This window comes from Pygoscelis adeliae, unplaced genomic scaffold (genome assembly GCF_000699105.1).
Source record: "Pygoscelis adeliae isolate BGI_AS28 unplaced genomic scaffold, ASM69910v1 Scaffold916, whole genome shotgun sequence".
Lineage (NCBI taxonomy): Eukaryota > Metazoa > Chordata > Aves > Sphenisciformes > Spheniscidae > Pygoscelis > Pygoscelis adeliae.
In genome coordinates, this window is record NW_008824917.1 from 19,864 (window position 1) to 40,460 (window position 20,597).

General features: G+C 47.0%; 2 protein-coding genes across 2 annotated transcripts; one reads left to right on the forward strand and one right to left on the reverse strand.

Moving 5' to 3' along the window:
- Nucleotides 1–273: 273 nt before the first annotated feature.
- Nucleotides 274–4,663, forward strand: UBXN6 (UBX domain protein 6). The gene is made up of 9 exons (XM_009324969.1): nucleotides 274–349; nucleotides 500–631; nucleotides 1,257–1,354; nucleotides 1,759–1,834; nucleotides 1,921–2,005; nucleotides 2,269–2,488; nucleotides 2,593–2,723; nucleotides 3,370–3,515; nucleotides 4,045–4,663. The coding sequence occupies exons 1-9, from the start codon at nucleotides 302–304 to the stop codon at nucleotides 4,171–4,173; spliced, it is 1,065 nt and encodes a 354-aa protein (XP_009323244.1). The 5' UTR covers nucleotides 274–301; the 3' UTR covers nucleotides 4,174–4,663.
- A 693-nt stretch (nucleotides 4,664–5,356) lies between these two features.
- CHAF1A (chromatin assembly factor 1, subunit A (p150)) lies at nucleotides 5,357–20,528 on the reverse strand. The gene is made up of 14 exons (XM_009324971.1): nucleotides 20,440–20,528; nucleotides 19,377–20,200; nucleotides 16,672–16,728; nucleotides 14,309–14,550; nucleotides 13,659–13,719; nucleotides 12,972–13,040; nucleotides 12,315–12,538; nucleotides 11,632–11,800; nucleotides 11,344–11,424; nucleotides 11,169–11,258; nucleotides 10,677–10,938; nucleotides 9,562–10,049; nucleotides 7,173–7,266; nucleotides 5,357–5,685 (listed from the first exon to the last, which is right to left on the reverse strand). The coding sequence occupies exons 1-14, from the start codon at nucleotides 20,486–20,488 to the stop codon at nucleotides 5,588–5,590; spliced, it is 2,808 nt and encodes a 935-aa protein (XP_009323246.1). The 5' UTR covers nucleotides 20,489–20,528; the 3' UTR covers nucleotides 5,357–5,587.
- Nucleotides 20,529–20,597: the final 69 nt, after the last annotated feature.

The following is a 20,597-nucleotide window of genomic DNA, read 5'->3' on the forward strand; positions in this document are numbered from 1 at the left end:
AGCTGGGCTGGCTGGGACGGTTACAGCTCCGAGCTGAGCCCGGAGAGGGAGGTCCCAGGTCGGTAACTGCTTGGGTGCAGCTCTCGAGGATGTCGTGGGGCACAGCTGGCTTCTGCGACTGCTTGAGTGTCATAAAAATGGGGGAGGGGGTGCGTGTGTCACGCTCACCCGTGGACTCTCAGGCCGGGGACGGAGCACCCGGGTAGGCGTTCGCCTCCCCAGGGCGGCGCTGCGCGGTCCGGAGCCCTCCGAAATCCGCCGCTGTAACCTGGGTTCGTCTCTCGTAGTGAGAAAAGAGCTGATGGCTGAGGCAGCTGCGAGCGAGAAAGGGCTCTCCGCGGAGGAGGAGGTAGGAGAGAGGCTGCTGTTCCCTGAGCGGCACCCTTCTGTGCTGCCGCGGCCCTGGCCTGCGCAGACGTGCCAGGGTATTTAAAACCAAAAAAAAACCCCCACAAAACGTTCCTGGGTTCAGCTCGGTGCCTGGTTTTGTCTCCTCTAGGACCCCCCATCCCCAGACCAGGAAGGGGCAGCTGCCCCCTCGGTTTCAGGGGTCTATTTCATTTGCCCGTTGACGGGTGCGGTTGTAAGGAAAGACAAGAAGGAAAAGCACATCAGAGAAGCCATCCGGTCGGTAAGCGCCACGTCTGCCGGCTGCACGGCTTCCCTTCCTCCCGTCATACCTCGTTGCGTGGCGTGGGTCCCTTCGAGCGCTGCAGCGCTCTCCACCCCTCCGCCTTCTCCCTGTAAAAGCTCCACCCTCTCCCGAAGGGCAACTCCGTCCCGCTGCAGACGTACAAACGCCTGTCCGAGCACCCTCCCTTCGGCCTGCTGGAAATGCCGAGACGGGGAACTCTGGCCCTGTACCGGTTTTGGCTGGGACAGGGTTAGTTCTCCTCACGGCAGCTGGGACGGTGCCGTCTTTTGCGGGTCCGGAGCCCTCCGAAATCCAGAGGATTTCTTCATCATTTGTGATGAAGACAGTGTTGATTACACACTGGAAATGGCTAAACTGGGAAGCAGTGAATAAATCCCTTCGCTTTGCTTGCGCGCACAGCTTTTGCTTTACTTAAACTGGCTTTAGCCCAACCCACAAGTAGTTTCCCCTCCCACACTTTCGCCCTTCCAATTCTCTCCGCAGGGGGAATGAGCATTAGCTCGGCACCACGGTCGGGCTTAAACCACAACGGACCCGCACATCCCTTCGTGCAGAGCACCCTCGGCTCCCCCCTGACCAGCTTCTCTCCCTTCTCCCCCAGTATTTCTCCGTAGACCCGGTGGCTGCCTCAATCATGGAGATTCACACCTTCAACAAGGACCAGGAGAGAGTACGAGTGGGCGTGGAGACCATGGCCAAGTAAGCGGGCTGCGCTAGTAGGACTGAGGGCGGCGGTAGCTCGCCCTTTCCCTGCAAGGCTAGCAGGCGGGTGGATTTTCTTGCTGTGCTCCAGGCAAAGTCTGACGAAAAAACAAAGCCCAACAGTCTTAACTGTTAGTTAAGAAGTAAGGTCAGCATCTCGGAGGTGTTTCAAGAGTTGGTCCGCTAGTCCAAGAGGTTTGGGAGCCGCTGGTTGAGATCAGCCACCCCCCATCTTCTTTCTGGCACGGGCATGAAACACCGATGATGTATTTTACCTTCCTCAGTTTTTCAGCTCTTTTATCTGCGAGAAATCCTGTGAGGTCTCTCACTCTCTTACACCCTGGGGTAGCGTGTCCTGAAGTGCCTGCTTTGATCCGTGCCGTGCATTCCTCTCTCTGCAGATACTTGGATAATATCTATCTCCATCCAGAGGAGGAGAAGTACCGGAAAATCAAACTGCAGAACAAAGTGTTTCAGGTGAGGTCAAGGCTCCTGCAGGTGCTCTGCCTAGGGAAGTCCTTGCCTGGAGCAGGCTACATCTAAATTCTTTCCTTTTCTTCCAGGAAAGGATAAGCTGCCTGGAAGGGATACACAGATTTTTCCAGGCTATCGGGTTTGAGACAAAAACACTGCCTGTTCCAGGACAAGGCAAGAAATCTCAGTGTATTAAACCGGAGTCAGGTGTTGGAGTGGCAGTGGGGCATCCAGGGGAGGCTAGCGAGGCAGCTTTGGTTGCTGAGAGCGCTCCACAGGCTGTAACGAAGGCTGTTACTCCAAGGCTGTAACAGAAACAGCCACCTACCCTGCGGTTTCCCTGTTAAGACACTACGTTTTCTGGAGATCCTTGCCCTTATATTTCATACGTTACTCATGTAAAGAACGAGACTCAAATCCTGGCCTTTTGGTTGCAGAGACCACGGAGGAGTACTACGTACTGAAGGAAGAAATGCTGACCAAGTTGGAAGACCTCAAGGACTACAAAGAGCAGCTTTTGCGCTCTGAGCCTGTCAGAGCCCAGCTAGATCGCCAGCTCTGTGTATTTAAACCGTCACCTGAAGCTGCTCGGTTTGAGCTGCCGAACGACTTTTACAACCTCACCGCAGAAGAGATCAAACGAGAGCAACGGCTCCGGTGAGCAGGCTTAGAAGGAGGGCCCCGACTGCCCGGGGGGCACGCGGTGCCAGCTGAGGGTCTTGCACCTCTCCTTCATGCTAAAAATTGCTTTCTCTCTAAAGGACAGAAGCAGTGGAGAAGGCTTCGATGCTGAGGACAAGAGCCATGCGAGAGAAGGAAGAACAAAGGGAAATGCGGAAGTACAACTACACCCTGGTGCGAGTCCGGTTTCCCGATGGATACATCCTCCAAGGTAGAAGACTTCTTACGCTTTCTTTGCACACCCCCAAAAGCTTCTGAGAATACTTGTGGCACAAGAGCTTGAATAATAAGCAGGCTTGAGGTGTGCTGAACACAGCTGGTAGAATAAAGCAACAGCAAAAAAAAAAACCCCTAGAGTGGGGAAACGTTTCTCTAAGAACTCTTCCTGTCTCCGAGCCCTCCACCTGCCTAGGGTTGGGGCTGTAAGCCAGGGTTGAGTGGAGAGGGAAGAATCTCAAGGCGCTGTTAATTAAAGCGTGCTCTTCCCAGGCTACTGCGAGCAAGCTGGACTCATTAGAGCGGTTTGTTATAGTAACCAGCAGGAGGTTGCCTGTGTGGTGTCAGGCTATACAACAGTACCAGCCCTCTTCAAATTTTGCAGTAGAACTCTGGAAATCATTTCAGGCTTTCCCAACTCTTTGTTACAGGCCGGCAGGGGCTTGCAACAATTGAAGTAATATTTTTCTTTGGGGATTCTGCTTTTATACTTCTCAGCTGAAGCAGGCTGGTTTCTGTGTCACTGAAGTAGTTCATAAAGTTAGCATCAGTACGTGAGCCCCACGAAACCTACCACAAAAGGTTAGATTTGGTAAATGCCAGGCTCTCTCTCAATATCTCACCTTGTTTTCTCATGGCAGGGACTTTTTATGCACGAGAATCGGTATCTGTGCTCTACAGCTTTGTGAGAGAAGCACTCAGAGATGACTGGCTGCCCTTTGAGCTGTTGGGACCCGGAGGTCTCAAACTGACTGATGAGAATTTGGCCTTCAATGAATGTGGGCTGGTGAGTAAAAAAAATAAAATAAGAAATAGCTAACTAGTACCTTCCACAGGGGTCTTCAGGTTGTCAGAGTCATCTACTGCTCATAACTTAGAGAAGTTTGTGTCTTCTGCTCAGTGCTGTGAGTTGTGCTCTGGCCCCTTTTTCTTTTTAAGTGACTTCGAGCAAAGAAGTCACTGCTTGGGGGCTTCTAGCTCTAGGCTGGGAGGTCTGCCTGGAAGGAACTGCAAGGACCTACCTCCTGTAGCAAACGCAGCTTGCAGTAGTTGCCAGCAGCTCTATCACAGGGTTAGCATCCACACTGGGAAGAGAGGGGAGGCAGCAACTGCGAGGCAAGCGCAGCTCTAGCACAAGGCTACCAACAGAAAGCCCAAAGCAGCGTCCCCTAAGGGGCTTCTCAGAAATCCATGCTTGTCCTTTTTAGTTGAAGTACTCCTGCTAAGTTTTTCCAGGTCTGTGAAGATACACAGCATGTTATGAGGTCAAAGTATAACATTGCCGTAGCTTAATAACACAGCCTTTTCTGTTCCAGGTGCCCTCAGCCCTCCTGACTCTCGCCTGGGACGCAGCAGTCATGGCAGACATTCAGGCGTCGGGAGAAGAGCAGCCAGCAAGCCCCCTGAAACCAGAACTTCTCTCCAGAGTCCAGACACTGTCATGAAATAAAGGGGAGTGGATGCAGTGCTGGTGGTTTTAGACTGTTCCCTCATTTTCCCAGACAGACTGTTGGAGCTTCCAGCTACGTGACCTCAGAAATTACTTTTGTTTTAGCTCTGCAGAGTGGGAGTCTAGATTCTGCCATGTCGCACCAACCTTGCGGTCACCTCCACGACTCCAGTAGCCACACGCTAAGGCAGTCTTGCCCAGTAAGACACTCACAAGGACTGCTCTGAATGGCTTTAAAAGCCAAGTTCTAGCGGTGACTGCTTGAGGTGTTTCCAAGACCATGATGAAGCACCACTCTCCTCCCTTGGAGGAGGGATTAGGTGCTAGTACTAGGCTGGATTACTAATCGATTGAGCCTGGATATCAGGCTGGGCTTAGAACTCAGCTTCTCCTTTTGCTTCTGTGTGCACCGTAACTCCTATTGGAGAGAATATATTTAGATAAAGTTATGCTTACTCTGATTAAATGGAATATTTAAAGACTCAGTTTTGTTCGAAGCTATTTGGATTGCATTGCTCTGAGAGGTTTGGAGCGCAGGCGAGCTCCGGACAGCGCTGGGGCTGGCACTGGTGTTACTGGTGCAGCTGTGGCATTACCCACCTTTTCACTTCATGGCACCTGGGGACAGACCAGGAGACTGACAACAGGCAACAACTATTTATGCCGCCCACTCATGAGCAATTAAGCCTCAAACTGCAGCCAGTATTTTAGGGAACTAATTCATCAGCTCACAAGCCATAGAAAGTTAAAAGCCCCAGCAGGTTCGTTACGTAAACAAGTTTGATGCTAGTTCAGTCCTTCATACTTCAATCTTAAAGTTTTTCTGTGGGGTAGAGACCAGCTTTCATGTGTACAGCTTCTACTGTAGCACAGGAGACCGATAATCTACCCCGATATGTAATTAATACTGGCCTATCCCAAAATAGGAGAAACAAGGTGCATTTTCTTTTTCTTTTCCAAAGGTAAAGCCCTGTTGCTGCTCTCTGTAGCAAGTAAGACCACAAACAGGATGATATAGATAGCATAAATTCAAATATAATTGTACATCATTTATAGCCAAGGCCATGCTATACAACATTATGAACAGTCATTCCGCCAGTGGCATCACAATAAGCTTATTTCAAAATCCCTCCACTAGTTTTAGAGATAACTTAGATACCTTCCATTACAAAGAAGTATCAAAATTTCAATAATGCTTTATTAAGGACAGATTAATATGCAGTATTTTTTAAGCTAAAAACTAGAACTAAAAATTTAAGCTTCCATCTGGTCTGAAGCAGAACAAAGTGCTGTCTTCTCTTTACAAGAAATATGGAATACTTTCAAGTATCTTGTTCAAAGATACACAAGGTTTAAAATTTTCTACCTCATTCTACATACATACAGAGAAGTTAGTAGGCATTTAAGTCTCAAACTGTATTAGATGGGCTGACCATGCTGGCGTCCTGGTGAGCAGCTCTTGTGCCACTGGATTCTGAAGGTGTTTCAGTAACTGCCAATGTAGAACCTGCAAAGTAGAAAATGTGGTGGTTTGGGGGTTTTTTTATTTGCTTTTTTAAACATCCTCGTGAATCTAGTAGAATTTGACTACTGTATGCTTTATCTGTCTTAGCTTGTCTGCCCGTATCTGTTGCAAGTCTCCTTTTCAATACTATTTAAAAACTGGTTTTAATATTGGATTAGCATCAATCCAGAATAAAATTACTTCAACCATAAAAAGGATCTTCATAATCTTTTCAGTGCTTTAGACTCGGGCAGACTTAAACAAATACAGCTGCATGTGTCAACAAAGCCCGAGGAAGGCAAGCTACCCAATACCATCCCCGTCCGCAGAACAAGAGGTTACAAACCTGAAGCAAGGCTTTCATCTCACTGCAGTCTTGTAATAAGCAAAAGCAGCTTAAGATTAAATGCAAAGCTTCTTGTCAAACAGTTATATTGCCTGCTATGGAAGGCGAGAGGAGGAATGTAGCACCAGCTGAGACAGAAAGGACTCGGATGTGTCTAGAATGGGTCAAACACTCCATAGAATTTAAGGCTTCGGGAAAACGCACGAGCCCTTATCTATCAATTAGAGGAGCTGCCCAACACAAAAAACCCACTTCCCTTAATTCAGGTTGTGCCAGTAGCATTGTGAAAGAGCTCTATTGTGAGAGCAGCAAGAAAGGGCTCGGAGGTCTTGAAAGCGGTTTAGAGGAGCTGAATGCGCATCATGTGGTTGGTGTTGTCATTGATCTGTACGATCAAGTGTGTGTAGTTAAAACCTCACCGAGATGAAAGAGGCCGCTCCGCACCCTCATCCCACTGTTTCCGAATTCACAGCCTGAAAGGATACGCTGTAGCAGTGGAGCTTTGAAAGCTCTTCCCCAAGGGATAACTGGGACACAAATATAAGCAACTGCTTGGATTCTAGAGCAAAGTGTTGATCAGAGCCCCCACCTGTCAAACATCCGAGAGCTTGGTTATTATCTGCTGTTACTTCCTTCGGAACAGACAATTCAGCCTGCACCCAAGACTTCAAGAAGGCAGCAGAGGGGAAGTTACGCTCCAGACCTTGTCAGTCCTGGAAGGGCTCTGAACAGAAGTACGCGCACCCCAGAGACCAGCCCTGCTCAGCGGCATTTACCAATAGTTAGTGGATCTGCCGATACTGACCCCAATGTTCGGTTTTCTTGCCAGAAAAAAAAACCCAGTAAGACTGGCAGCCAAACGCTAGTCACAAGTACCTTGAGCTATTTAGTCGATGAGATGAAGAAGGGGAGAAAGGGCAAGAGCAGGTTAGAGAAGACTGTAAATAGCAAAGAAGCATCTAGAATAAAACATAAAAAGCAGAGAAGTACCTAGAATAAAACACGTAGAGAGAAGAGCACAAGGCCTGGTGAAAAAATTGGCAGAAAAACTGCAACAGGCTTAGCCACACGCTGTTCCCACTCTGTCGTACTCTCCCTTGGGGGAGCGAGCATCTGCCGAGAGACTATCAATTTATTTTCCCACCTTTGACTGGCTGGATATCCACAATCATGCAGTCATCATCTTCCTCATCTTCCTCGGTGTCTGCCTGAAATCCATCCATCTCCGCAGCTTCAGCCTTAAGGGAAAAAAGGTACCAGCCGTGTATCAGCAAGCTGACGGCGCCAACGTGCGAGACCAAGCACAGCCAGTGCTGTGAAGGGCCACCGTGGGCACTCCTCGCGACGAGGGCTCACAGCACAGTCCGATCGGTCGGGCATATTCGTAGGGAAGAAAAATACGCGACCCCTGGCTTCAACAGACACTGACTTTTGCTAAAAGGCCTCATCTGCAGTGGCACGTACAGCAGGAAGCACACCACGCTTCTGCTCCAGGGTGTTTCACTATTACACAACGCCATGAACAGCCTACACATCGAAAAGTCAGTTCAAACCTTAATTGAAATCTGACTTGGGTCTGTTGGGGTTTTTTTGGGTTGGTTTTTTTTTTTTTTTTAAGGGAAATCTCTCCCCCCTCTGTTGATTATTTTGGATGCTTTCTTCCTCCTGAAGATGGAAAATGACTTTTGCTTGTCAAGTTTGAAGCGTGTTCTCCTCCTGACTCCTCCCCATCTTTGCCAATTAGCTTTTCTTCAGGGAGGGGCGACAGTTCTTCCCTTGGTGACCCTATTCTCTGCCATGGGAGCCGCGCAAACTACTCATTTTGAATCGAGAAAACGAATACGAGGAGTGATACAAACTGAAGTTGCCCAGCACTGAACAGCTGTTTGGTTTTTTCCCCCCCAACTGGAACTGTGGAATGAAAATCTCAGACCTAGAACCTGGCCCCCACCCACCACAAGCTGTTCCAAGAGAAGAAATTTTCAATTTAAATCTTTCACTAAAGTCACAGTTCTCAGATTAAGCATTCCCCTCCTACACGTGTGCAGGTACTGCCCACTTCAGTACCGAGTTGTTCTCCACAGTTTATGTAAGAGCACCTTTACTTACACGAGCCTTGGCGCGAGCTCCATGGCAGAGTAACACGTGCCAGGGGCAGAGAACCTGGCAGCCTTCCCCTACCAGCCGTTCCGAGGCTCTGCCCAAGCTCCAGCCCCGCTCGACAGGAAGGATGGGATCGCAATACCCGAGCGGTGCTGATTTAGACGTCAGGCATGAAAGGCCTTCAGGGCTCTGACACCTTTGCTCCGAGCTGCACTGCGCCACACCTCACAAGGGCAGCTTAAAGATGCTTTCGAGAGCTTTGAAGAATTCAGGTTGGTGATGTAATTCTACTAAAAGCCTTTGTTTCGCTATTTCTGCTCAAGCAGTCGGTTATATGCAGAATTTCCAGTGGGTGCCAAGCAGAGATTTTATCCCTGCCTGCCTTTAGTATACACTAAAGGAAAAAACCCAAGCAGATGGAGTTTGGGGGCTGAACAGCTTCTCACAAGTCTCTGATCCCTATCAATACTTGAACGCAGAGATTTTTCAGTAGAAAAGCCAATAAAGCCAAGAATAAAGCAGGAAGGAAAAGCATAAAAAGCGTTGTCTGAGGCCTCTTTCCTCCCCCTTGTCCACAGGGGATGAGGAATAAATCCACTGACAGTGCAAACCCTGTCCTACCTGTAGGTTTGGAAGCAAACAGTTGATAACGCCAAGCTTCAGGACCTAAAGCCTCACTGTCTTAAAGGCACAGAGCATCACACAGCTAAAGCACCGACAACATAGTTTTGAGTCATCCTTTTGGATGATTAAGCTCTTAATACTACTTGTGGTTACCCCAAAAAGCAGAAGCAAACAACAGAAGACCACAACAAAGCTCAGAGCTGGAGTAGCAACTACTCCAAATCCATCTCATTTTGTTTCTATGAATTATTATTATTTTTGTTTTAAACCAGCTCTTGAAATTCAGCATTATGTATGACAGTATAAGCCGGAGACTTTACAGACTATTATGGGTTGAGTTGCAGCACTTACGAACCACATTTAATCCGTACACATGCAACTGATGTAAGCCACCAGCTCAGGCTATACATCTGGCAGCCATACACACACATAAAAACCTGCATACAAATTATATACAGCTGTAAAACCAAGGCCAAGCAGACACTCAGAAACTATTCACAGCTTGGATGCAATCACTGCCAAATAGCAGAAAAATGGAAGAACAGCAGGAGAGCAACATTTCAAATGGAATAGACGGTCCAAGCTGGAGAGACAAAAGAAACCCATCTCTTTAGAGTCACATAATTTCACTCCTTTCCTCACAAAAAGGGTCTTTTTGTATGGAGATCTGTAGCTTAATATTTTGACTCTGCTCGTGGCAGATCTAGGCCAATCTGGGAGGCATGCCAGGACGCTCGCCTACTGAAGACGCGCAGCTACGTTCCCGTCATTCTTTACTGGGGAAGAGCACCACGAAAGGAGCTCACCTGTTCAGCATCCCGAGGCCTTTTCATGAATTTAGTGATGGACATGCTTCCGGTGGACTTCCTCTTTACCGACGTGGGGGCGGTCTGCAGGACAGCCACGCCTGGCACGCTGCCACCCTCCTCCTTCCCCGAAGAAGGGACTTGCGTGACATAGTGCCATTGACAAGGGACAGGGAGATGCTCTCGATCAAAACTCTTCAGCACCTCCGAGTGGACGTACCAGCACATCCTATATTCAGGTCTCTTCTCGTACACAGAGTTCTCAGAAATGATTCGCTTTAGCCTGGCTTTGGAAGGGACACCGCTGTCCTCGCCAACAGGCGTCTGTGGCCGGGAGGTGTGGGGGCTCGCAGGGCTTGCGTCGCTACAGTCGGCAGCTGCAGTCACATCACTGAACAGTCCTTGCCGGCAGCACTCCTGGAATTCCTGGATGATCACTTTGCTCCCGTTCACGTTGCCATGCAGCAGCGGCAGAAGCTGGCCAAGGACTGCAGAGAAAAAAAAGGATGCACAAAGGGTGTGGGGAAGAGCCGTTCACAGGTCAAGAAAAGCCAGGCTGACATAACCTATCAGTACACGCGCTCCAGAAAGACGACAGATAGGCTGAGATTAGTTTTAGATATGGGATTGTAACAGGAGCTAAGTTTGATGCAGAAAAGTCACCCCCAATAATACCACCACCCTGAAGTGAAAGCTTCAACCCCTGTTCTAGCCTTTATGTGCATCACTCACATCCTTGTGTTAATCAGGTACAGGAGATACTCAGTACTGAAACCTGTCCCACAAACTAAATCCTCTCCCCCTGAACAATAAACCGGCCAATGGGCTCAAGCACTTCCAGTAACCAGCCGCAGTCCTAAATCTGAGTCTACTGAATTCTTCTTGGCTTTATTTCCCAGATTATCTAGAGCAAGAGGTTTTGGAGAGCGTAACGAAGGCCGTACCAGACACAATGCTGGAAGGCTCCTTTCCAAGAACTCTCATAGAGATTCCTTGGATTTCAGACTTGTCGTAAACAGGTCGTTCTGAATTTGACACTCAAGACAAAACCCTATTCTTCCCAAAGCAGAGTACAACAGTGCATAAGTACAACTATTTAGCCCTTCAGGTCTTACTTTGCTGATCTTTTGCTCTTTTTTTACTACACTTCTGTATCTGCTGTTCTTCCTCTGCCACAGGTGAATCCAAGATACATGCTGTGAACTGCTGGAGAACCTTTAGGTCCGCATTCGTGCTGCTGTCATTTTCTGCGCTTTCCCAGACGCAGCCAATTTTCACAGGCTGTAGAACATGGAACCTCTTCCCCTTGGCCATCAGTTCGTCCCACTCCTTTGCTTTCAGCTTTTGACGAACCTTCTGATTCTCCGGATCGCACTCCTAAAGCCACAGGCGAGAAAGAACTCGATACATCCATTCCAGGGAAAACAAAAGCTTTTTAAACGCAGCTTTTTATCACGTTCCCTGAGCTACAGAAGTCTGCTCCTGAACCGTGCAGATCCGAGATGAATTACATCACTATCAAGACTACATGCTTTCTTCATCTGCCAATATTTATGACACGATGCATTGGAAAGAGACAGAAATCCAGTGACACCCAGTTCACTTACTTCTGTCACTCCTTCATCTTCAGATAGGTACCCATGGGGTACAAAAAACCCATCGTCATCATCTTCATCCTCTCCCTCCTCTTCATCATCCTAAAAATAAACTCTGCTTATTAGAAATTACACCGACAAGTGCAATTGGTTCAGAAAGCTGTTTTTCAGCATGCGGAATCCTTACCCCTTCACTGTGGGAGAGACTTTCGCCCGGTTCCTCCTCTTCCCATTCTTCATCACTATCTACTTCGTAGTCCAGTATTTTCTAGAAGAAATGCCAACATGCCAGTTCTGTAAATAATTTGAGAGCATGACACCAGACCCCATTCTGGGTTTCAAAACTCGGTAGCAAGAGGGAACATGCAAGTGGGCCAGAAATCCCAGAGAACAAGCGAACTCGGCCAACCGCGTATCCACTTCGAGAGCATAAAGAAAGAAAAGAATCCAACTGCACTGCCTGTGAGGTGCTTACACAGTCCTTTGACCAGGGATTCCTGGGACGGATCATAGTGGTTTTCTTGTTCCACGTGCCCCAGTATGCAGGACGGTGATTCTCACAAAACTGCAGAAGTTTCATCCTACCGAATTTCCCCCTTTCAGGAACAGCATCTGTTTTGCAGTTATCCACTACCACCACGTCACTGTTAAAACAAGAGACCACCTTCAGTCCTTACAGAACACTCCCCTGCCGCTCAGCAAAACGTCTCATAGAAAACTTCAGTTCGGCCACAATACCAACCCAGAGCTTGAGTTCATTAGAACAGGCTCTCCCAATTCTCCTGCAAGAACACGAGCTCCAGACAAGCCACCTCCCTCCTTAACAGCACCTCTGTTTTAGCTATCGGTACGTTTACTTTTTAAAACCATCGAAGACAAACACCGCTAAGGGCCAGTAGTGTCCAGTGCTGAAAGGCAGCTGCCTGAAGCACGAGATTCCCTGCGGAGAAGGATTTGAGAAGCATTGTATGGAATGAAGGAAATCCGCACCGTAACGTACCGCTCCCCGTGGAAACGATTCTCATACAAAATGAGTATTCAAAGAGCAGCTCCATCTTTCCATCATCTCCAATATTAGAATAAGACTACCTTGAAACCATTCTGCAGTTCATTATATTAATAAAAAAAGTGAAGAAACCCCCCAAAACGCAGACTAACCTGTTTACTATGTCGGCACTGTTATTGACAAAAGTAGGTCCAGTTTTACGTGGTTTACGACACTTTAGATCCCTCAAGAAAGAAACTTCACTATTCTGTGCACGGAGGAGCTTATCCAGCTGTTCTAAAAAGTCTGGATCCAGAGCAATACGACAGAGGGGAGCTAAGACCATGTTCTCCTTAATTTCAAAAGGAGCAAACTTTCCACAGGAGCCAGCAAGAATCTGAAATATTAAGTGTGGATCATTAGGGCCCGAACACCTGAGAAACCGCAGTACCAACACATTCAATATATATTACAAACCTCAATACCAGGTGCTGATGTTTGAGTGAAGATTTAGGTTGAGCCCTTCCTATTTGAGACTCCAGGAGATGATCTCAAGGGAATCTAAGTCTTTACAAGCCAATGCAGCAGAAGACAGAGCTGAGATTTCTACTAAAGCAACTACGAACTTCTTTTGCAGTGTCTGCTCTGGTCACAGATTTTTTTAATTTTTTTTTTTTTTTTAATCCTTTACACTTGAAATTAGGAAGTAAGAAATACTAATGCTTTGTCCACCTAAGAAGCTCTAAACGACAGATCAGAAGGAAATCGGCGTCTTTATTAGAAGACAACTAATGGAAGACCAACAAAACACAGGAATAGCAATACCTCACCTTCGGGGCTTGTGGAGTCTTTGGTTTCTGGAAGAACCTCGTAATTTCTGCTTTCTGTGCATTAATACGCTGAAATCAGAATCAAAATGCAAATTATAAACACAAAAGTAGGACAAGGCCTTCTAATTCAAGGTGAGCTCATGCATGACCCAACTTCAAATCTAGTGAGGTATAAAGCAAAGTTATCTACCAGCTCCTGTAACTCAGCAAAAAAATTGTCTTCTCTAACACGCCTATGTGGATTCCAGTGTCATTGCTAAGACGAAGGACAGAGTTCATACATGGACATTGAAAAAACAAATGCAGAAAAGACTTTGACAGGTAAAAGCAGAGACACCAACATGTACAAGAGCAACAGACAAGAAACCTGGCACGATAATAGCACCACCAGATCAGACTGGACAGGCTGCATCTCAAATGGACATGCGCACTCCCAAGTGGCATGACCTCGAGAGGGGCACCAAGGCAGGGTGCACTGCCTGGAGAACGGCAGGAGCTGCAGGGGCCCCGCCATGAACAGCTCAACCTCGAGAGGGGCACCAAGGCAGGGTGCACTGCCTGGGGACCGGGAGGGGCGGCGGGCCCCCCGCCATGAACAGCTCAGCAGCCGTTGGCAGGGTCCCAGGAAGCCCATTAACATCATTTCACCGTAGCAGAAGTCAGAGACAAGCTAGAGAAAGCATTTACCTTTTCCTCCTCTCTTAACCGTTTCTCCTCTTCTTTCTTTCTCTTCTCCTCGAGTTTTGCCCTTTAATATAAAGTCTGTGTTAACTGTCACAAATCATGAGGTGTTTATGTGCACCGAGGAAGAGGTGAGAAGCCCCAGACCTTGACTAAGACCCTATCATGCTAAGCAAGAAGACAGTCTATTCATTCAGTCAAGGACCATACTTGGTTAAGCCTACAGAAGACTCAATTCCTTCTAGAGCAAATATCGACCTGTTTTAGCCACAAAGTAGCTAGGCTGCTTCAAGTTTCCCTTAATACCAGGAAAGGGTATTTATGTTATTATCAAGTTACAAGCGACTTCCTCAACAGACAGGGCACCAGTGCCAGCAAACTGCGAGAGTACAAGCAAGACCGGTCATGAAGTGGAGCATGACAGCTCTTTTCAGCCATTTCAAATCAGAAGCCCAGGTCAGCCTGCAAGCAAAAAGGACTGCTGAGACTAGGGTCTGGTGTACAGAGTCTTTCAAGCGCTTAAAATATATCCCATGACAGAGGCACGTGCTGTTTGACCAGTATAGCCTCTAGAAGGGGCGGTTAAGGCGGGTATGGAAAGGTGCTCACGTCATTACACGTTACTCCCCAGGACCTGCAGAAACCAAGCCACTTACTCTAAAGCTTCCTGCCTCTCCTTGCGTTTCTCCTCCTTCACTCTCAGCTTCTCAGCTTTTTCCTTTTCTTCTTTTTCTTTCTTTTCTCTCCTTTCTTTCTCTTTCAACTCTTTCTCCTCTTCTTTCTTCTTCTTCGCCTCCTCCTTGGCTCGCTCTTTTGCGGCTTTCGCTTCTTCTTTCAGCCTTCCCTTTTCCTCCCTTTCCGCTTGCAGTTTCTGCAGCTTGTCTGCACGCTCCTGATCCTGGTTCAGAAACAAGCCGTTAAGCAAGTTGTCTTTTTGTACACAGTAATAGCTGCTGGCATAAAAACTTGAGTAAAACAAGGACTCCATTCTTTCAGCTGAGATACTAGAGTAGATTCTTGCACCCACCCAGCGCTTGACCTGCAGCATTGTCTCTAGCTATCAGAGGACACAAGGTTATTAACCGGTCGCCTCAGCCAGCTGAGCTACCTCGTACTGCCTCTCTGAAGGCATTAATTGCTCTTTTCTCCTAACAAACGGAGGCGTTTCCATTTTCTAAGCATCAAGGAAAGCTTTGTATTCTACTTGCTTCATATTTGAGTCATCTTCATTACCAGTGTAGCACTCTGGAAAATTATATGGGAATTTTAAAAAGTTATTTCTTAATTTAAGATTTCAGATTGTTTCCAAAATACTTTCTTTGGAAATACATATCTCATGAGCTAAGCTTTCATCCTTTGCATCCATGTGGGGCTACCACGGTATAAGCTTGAAAAGCAAATTTGATCTGATTTTGCATTATAAACCCATTAGGATTTTCTGACGATGTTTTTCCACTATCTCAGGCAGTAATGCGAGTCTCCAAACTCTGGATTGTGCAGCTGCTTTATAAGACCTGGAGCTCACAAAAAACCACTGTCACTTGCGTTAGTCCATGTTAGATAACCAGACAACACCAGGCCCTCTAAGCTTATTTAAGGGGCACTATGGGGGGAAGATTACACTGAAAATGTTGCTGTTCACAGTATTTCCTCCCAAGGCAACTGAAATTCTCATTATGGGTCTACTGACACATAAAGGAGAGCGTGGAACGACAAATTCAAGAAAGGTATCTTCCCTACGTTGTAGGCACTGGTGACTTCACCAAGAAAGCAGGGTACGTCTGTGCTCAGACACACAAGTATCCTCACTGTGTATTTTCAGTTTTGTTTTATTTATGCCACATCTCTTCTTGGCAACATCAAGGCTTACTGAACAGTGTCACAACGTACAAATAACTGCAGAAGGCAACCAACACACAAAATGGTGCCAATGGTAAAAACCCAATATTGTCAGAACTGAGTCATGGTAATCAGCGAAAATCCACTGAGTAGTTTGGAAAATGGTGTGAAGTTAACAGCAGGATTGGCGGGTCTATTTAATTTTTAGCATAATAAAGCTTCCATTCTCATCTCTCCCTCACATTACTGCTATTTTTAACATACATGTAGAATGGAAGAACACAACAGATTGGACTTCTATATGGGGCACTGTAAAAAGCAAGCATCTCGGGAGCAGGCTCAGCCACATATAGCTTATACAAAAACACACAACAGTCTCCTCCCAACTTTGTAAACTAGTTACTAAGAAACACAATAAGAATTCAGAAGCACAGGCCTTCCCAACTGCAGTTAAAATAACACCCAGTTTTCCAGCAGGCAAAGCCCACTCATACAGCACTGACGGTTCAAGAACTCCATGTGATCCATCAGCCCCCCTTCTATTTAGCATTTTAGGACTGAAAGCAGAACGGACAGCAAAATTATCGCACCGCCGTTCTGTTACGGAACAGAGTTTGCTGACTAGCTGCATGCAAGCAAACAGAGACCGGAGCTTGAGCGTTTCCAGCAGCGACATCCAACAGGTTCTTCAGCAAGCCATAAACGCAGCGGCCCATTTGCCTCACTTATTAATGAAGAGCAGGCCCTACGTCCTGTGGCTTAAAAGGGGGAAGGGTGAGAACGGCGAAGCAGGGACCAGCCCTAAATAGAAGGCTCTTGAAGATTTCACTTGTATCTGTCCACTTAGCAGGCTGCACCCACCCTCTCAGGAAGGGTTTGAAAAAAGTTCTCGAAAGCATTTTGACAAGCAGTCAGCAACATTTACAGTTTCTTAATCTCTTACCAAAGTGCACAGAAATGCAGTGCAGGCCACCCACACTTCATTACGTATGCATTAAGCAGCTTTGGAACAAGCCAAGTACTTTAACTGCATGCATTAAGATTCTTCCATATTCATCAGTGAGGAAAACCAGGAAAAGAGATGTTCTAAGTGGACTAAGATGATATGCAAAGGGCTTTGCTTACTATTCAACGCAAAAGCACAGCAGGTTAACTTTCTATGTCAGTGAAAATGCCTTACTCTTTGCAATCTCAGCTTCTCCTTCTCTGCCGAGCTTTTGTGGAATTTCTGAGATACCTGGAATTACAAAATGCAAGTTTTAGAGATCTACATCATTCCCTTTCCACGAGGCACTAGAACTCTTACTAAAAGAAGAGCAAGCTTCGCCTGAATTATATTAACATTGTTCTTGCAGATTAGTATATTCAGCAACTTAAGTATTTCTTCAGTATAGGATATAAGAATACGGCTCAAGCATATCTAACCTCCCTGATTCCCACTGAAGCCTGGATACATCTAAACGCTTCAGTTTACATAAAGTCCTCCTGTTACTAAGTTTTGCATAAACAAATCCCGCTAGTCTACTCAGTTCTGATGCATCATTTGCAATGGACTACCACGTGCAGAAGAACAAACAGAAGCTAGGGCTGCTCCGAATCACGACAGCCCAACAGAGGACATTTAATTACAGCAAGGTCGCTTCCTTCGAGTTGAACTTTTTTTTTTTGCATCCTACCACTTACTCTTGCTATGACGTTTAGATATAGCTTCCTGAATACAAGGACTGTTACCCTTATTTTAACACCGTTTCTTCTTGTAATCATAGCCCTCTTGCTCTTCCACTAGTATCAGCGCATCAACCCTAAGTTCCCAACAGGTCACACTTCTCATTTCTCTTAAAGCTGTTATTTACAGGGGAAAAAAGGTATTTCATGTTTAAGAGCATTGTTCATAGACTGGTCAAAGGCTAAATTTGTCAATATTTTGGCATACTACGGCTCAGTTTCTTGTATCCCCCTCTTCCTTCTCCCGTCATTCGCAGTATAAGGTACCGTGTCCATCCCTGTGATCGATAGACTAACACAGACCAACTGCTTTATTTTCTATACTCACAGACATTTAAGTTTACACGGTGCAAAGCCGTACCAGGAGATTCTGTATTTATCTGACACAAAATAAAGAGTTCTTTCAACTGGGAGCTTTAGTTTATCAGAGCTGTTTCCACCTAGGAAAACAAACGTGGCAGGACAGACAGCAGTACAGGTCGAGGTGCAGACGTCCCATTTTGGCAAGCAGCACCTGAGCTGTTCCTACCTTATTTCACGCCATGGGAAACCAATAACTTGTTTGCGTTATCGTATTACATCAGGACTCAAGTACTTATTTTTTTTTTGTTTGCTCTGCTACACTGGAAATACTTCATGCCTGCTTGAGTTTATGCATTTGTTTTAGAGATGAAAGATTGCAAGTTTTAACAGTGTAAAAAGTGATCGTTTTCTTCCTTGATAAGCACGCAGTAGAAGAAATGGAAGACCTGTCGCATCGTGAGCTCCAAGCCCCAGCTAACTCATCCATACCTCCTCCAGGCCAGCGAGGTTTTTTTTCCTCACCTGTGCGACAGTCTCTCCTTAAACCCTGGGGGGACGGTTGGTGAAAGTCTTTCTTAAAAGGCTCAGGACGGCATAAGCAGGAAGGCTACCAGCTGCTCCACCCCTTCACCCTCATTTACCTGAGCCACAGACTCAATTCTCCACCTCTGGCAGCGCAACATCGACCCACCCCTCAATACCCTCCTCATTTTCCCCTCTAACAATGTAGTTGAGCAAAACAAATGCACCGGTCAGGTAGTCCAGCCTAACCGTAGGCGAGGCTTGGCTACAGCGCTCAAGCACATTCACCGGGACTGCTCTGCTTCACAGGTTTCACCATGGGCGACTGTGCCCCCGCCAGAGAAACCCCCACTTTACACCTCCACTCATCTGTTCCCCAGAAGGGTTGAGCGGCGAACAGGCGTTTGAGCCACGTGAATGTTTCAGCCACCTGCACAGATACTGCTGTCCTTAGAAGCTCCCCCTTCGATACAGCACCAAAAAAAAAATCACAATGTTTTAGGGTCTCTTGCTGGAGCAGCGGTATTAAACTGGAACCAAGATCACAACCGACCAGCTCATACAGAGCTCATTTCGAGGTGTTCCCTCCCGTGCTCCAGCCTTCACTGCTCAACAGCATCCCGCGTCCCCAGGAGCGCTGTACGTGCGGTGACTTTTCCCCGAAGCAGCTCCCCGCGCTCGACGGCGCGCCCGTAACAAGACGGCTGGGAGCACAAGCTCTGTACGCCCAGTTTGGAGAGACAGAGGCTCGTCTGACTCGTCCTCCATCCTCGCATACAGATCTGCAGTCCCACTGACGCGCTGTCGTTTCAACTTAAAGCGTTTCCTATGCCACAGTTGCAGAAATTCAGAGCGTGAAAAGCATCTGCATTGGCAGGTACCGGGGTAACGTCCTCTCACAGTAATCACAGCAGCTTCATCAAGGGTAGAGGAGAGGTTGTAAAACATCACCTAATGTGCAAAACTGCTTTTGGGCACTGTCCTTATCCCAATTACCAAAACGCTAAGTCCCAGGGCATGCACTTCATGAGCACTTCATAAAAAAAAAATATAAAATGAACCTGTAAGAGAGTTTAAAGTTACATTCACACGATGCAAATACACCAGCAGCTCGAAAACAGGCAAGATTTAAATCCTTTAGCTACAGGGTTTAAAGGAAGATTCAAAAGGGCAATAATTCAGTTATGTTATTAATAAACCAACACCACCTTCCATACTCTCCTCACGATCTTTGTGAATATCCTATTCATCCTTTTCACTACAAGCACAGGAAACCATACAACCCTACCTGCAACGCAACAGCTTTTAAAAAAGCAGCCAGGAAAAGAGACCAACCTTCCTAACAGGCGTTGAGGCAGCTAAAGGACTAGTATTTCTCTTTGTCTCTGCAGCAGCCTGCGCCTCAGGTGAGCTCACAGAGCGAGAGCTTAGTGAGGAGTTGGTAAGTCCAGAGTCTCCTTCGTGAGACGACTCCACGGTCTCATTTTCCGACGTGATGCTTCCATCCAGAGAAACAACCTGGGGAGATTTTGCGGTCATAATATCCTCCAGGAGCACTACAGGCATCTTCCCCTCAAAGATGACATCCTTCAGTTCGCTCTGGTTTACCTTGGTGTTTTCCACGTTGTTACACTCTGTTAACCCGGAACGCGACTGGATTCCACCTACCAAGTCTTCATCTTTACTCACTACAGCTTCACACCGCGCATCAGTCTCCATCGAACCATCTATTTGGCTACTCTGAGCGGAATTCAGGCAACTCAGCTGGTTTACCTCTTTTCCTGACGTGCCGTTAGTTATAGCTACAGATGAAGATGCTTTTGAATCAAAATTAGCATGACCTACATCATCACTTAGTCTCTGGCTAGAGCCCTTTGTCAGGTCAATAACAATTACAGTTTCATTTGTGTTATCTTTTGTGTTTTTTTCGATAAAATGGTCTAACGGACCCTTTCCGTTAACGAGTTTCGGAGAAAAATTCACATCGGAATCCAGCTGGCAGTCATTCTCCACGTTGTCCAGGGACGCACGCGACGCGTCGAGGGAGGGATCCTTACTTGGACCAAAACCACCTTGTGAGCCCTTTACTTTTTTGACTTCTGAATCTGCATCGTATTTCTCCTTTGGTACAGGATTCAAGCGTTTGAACGGCAACCGAGCTGAAACAACAACATTTTATTATTTTAGTCACGTCATACAAATCACCGGGGGGAGGGGGGGTGGAGGGGAGCAAATATCAAGTTATTTTGTTAGTTCTTAAGCACAAGAGTTGAAGCGGATCAGCCAGCGGGGGCCTGTTGATTACTGCAAAGCCAATACAGTTCGCCAAGTCAGGCCTGACGCCTTCTTAGCGCGCTAAAGCCGCACCGGGTGACAGACGCTCCCTCTGCAGCCTCACCTTGTACGAGCTTCCGCGGAGGAACGGCCGCCTTGTCTCTGCACTCCATGGCTGTGAGGGAAAAACACCATCAATGAACACCCGTGACCTGCTCCCGGTGAGCTGCCTGCTTCCCCGAGACAGCCCACCCGCGGCGGAGCGCGGGCTCGGCGAGGCCG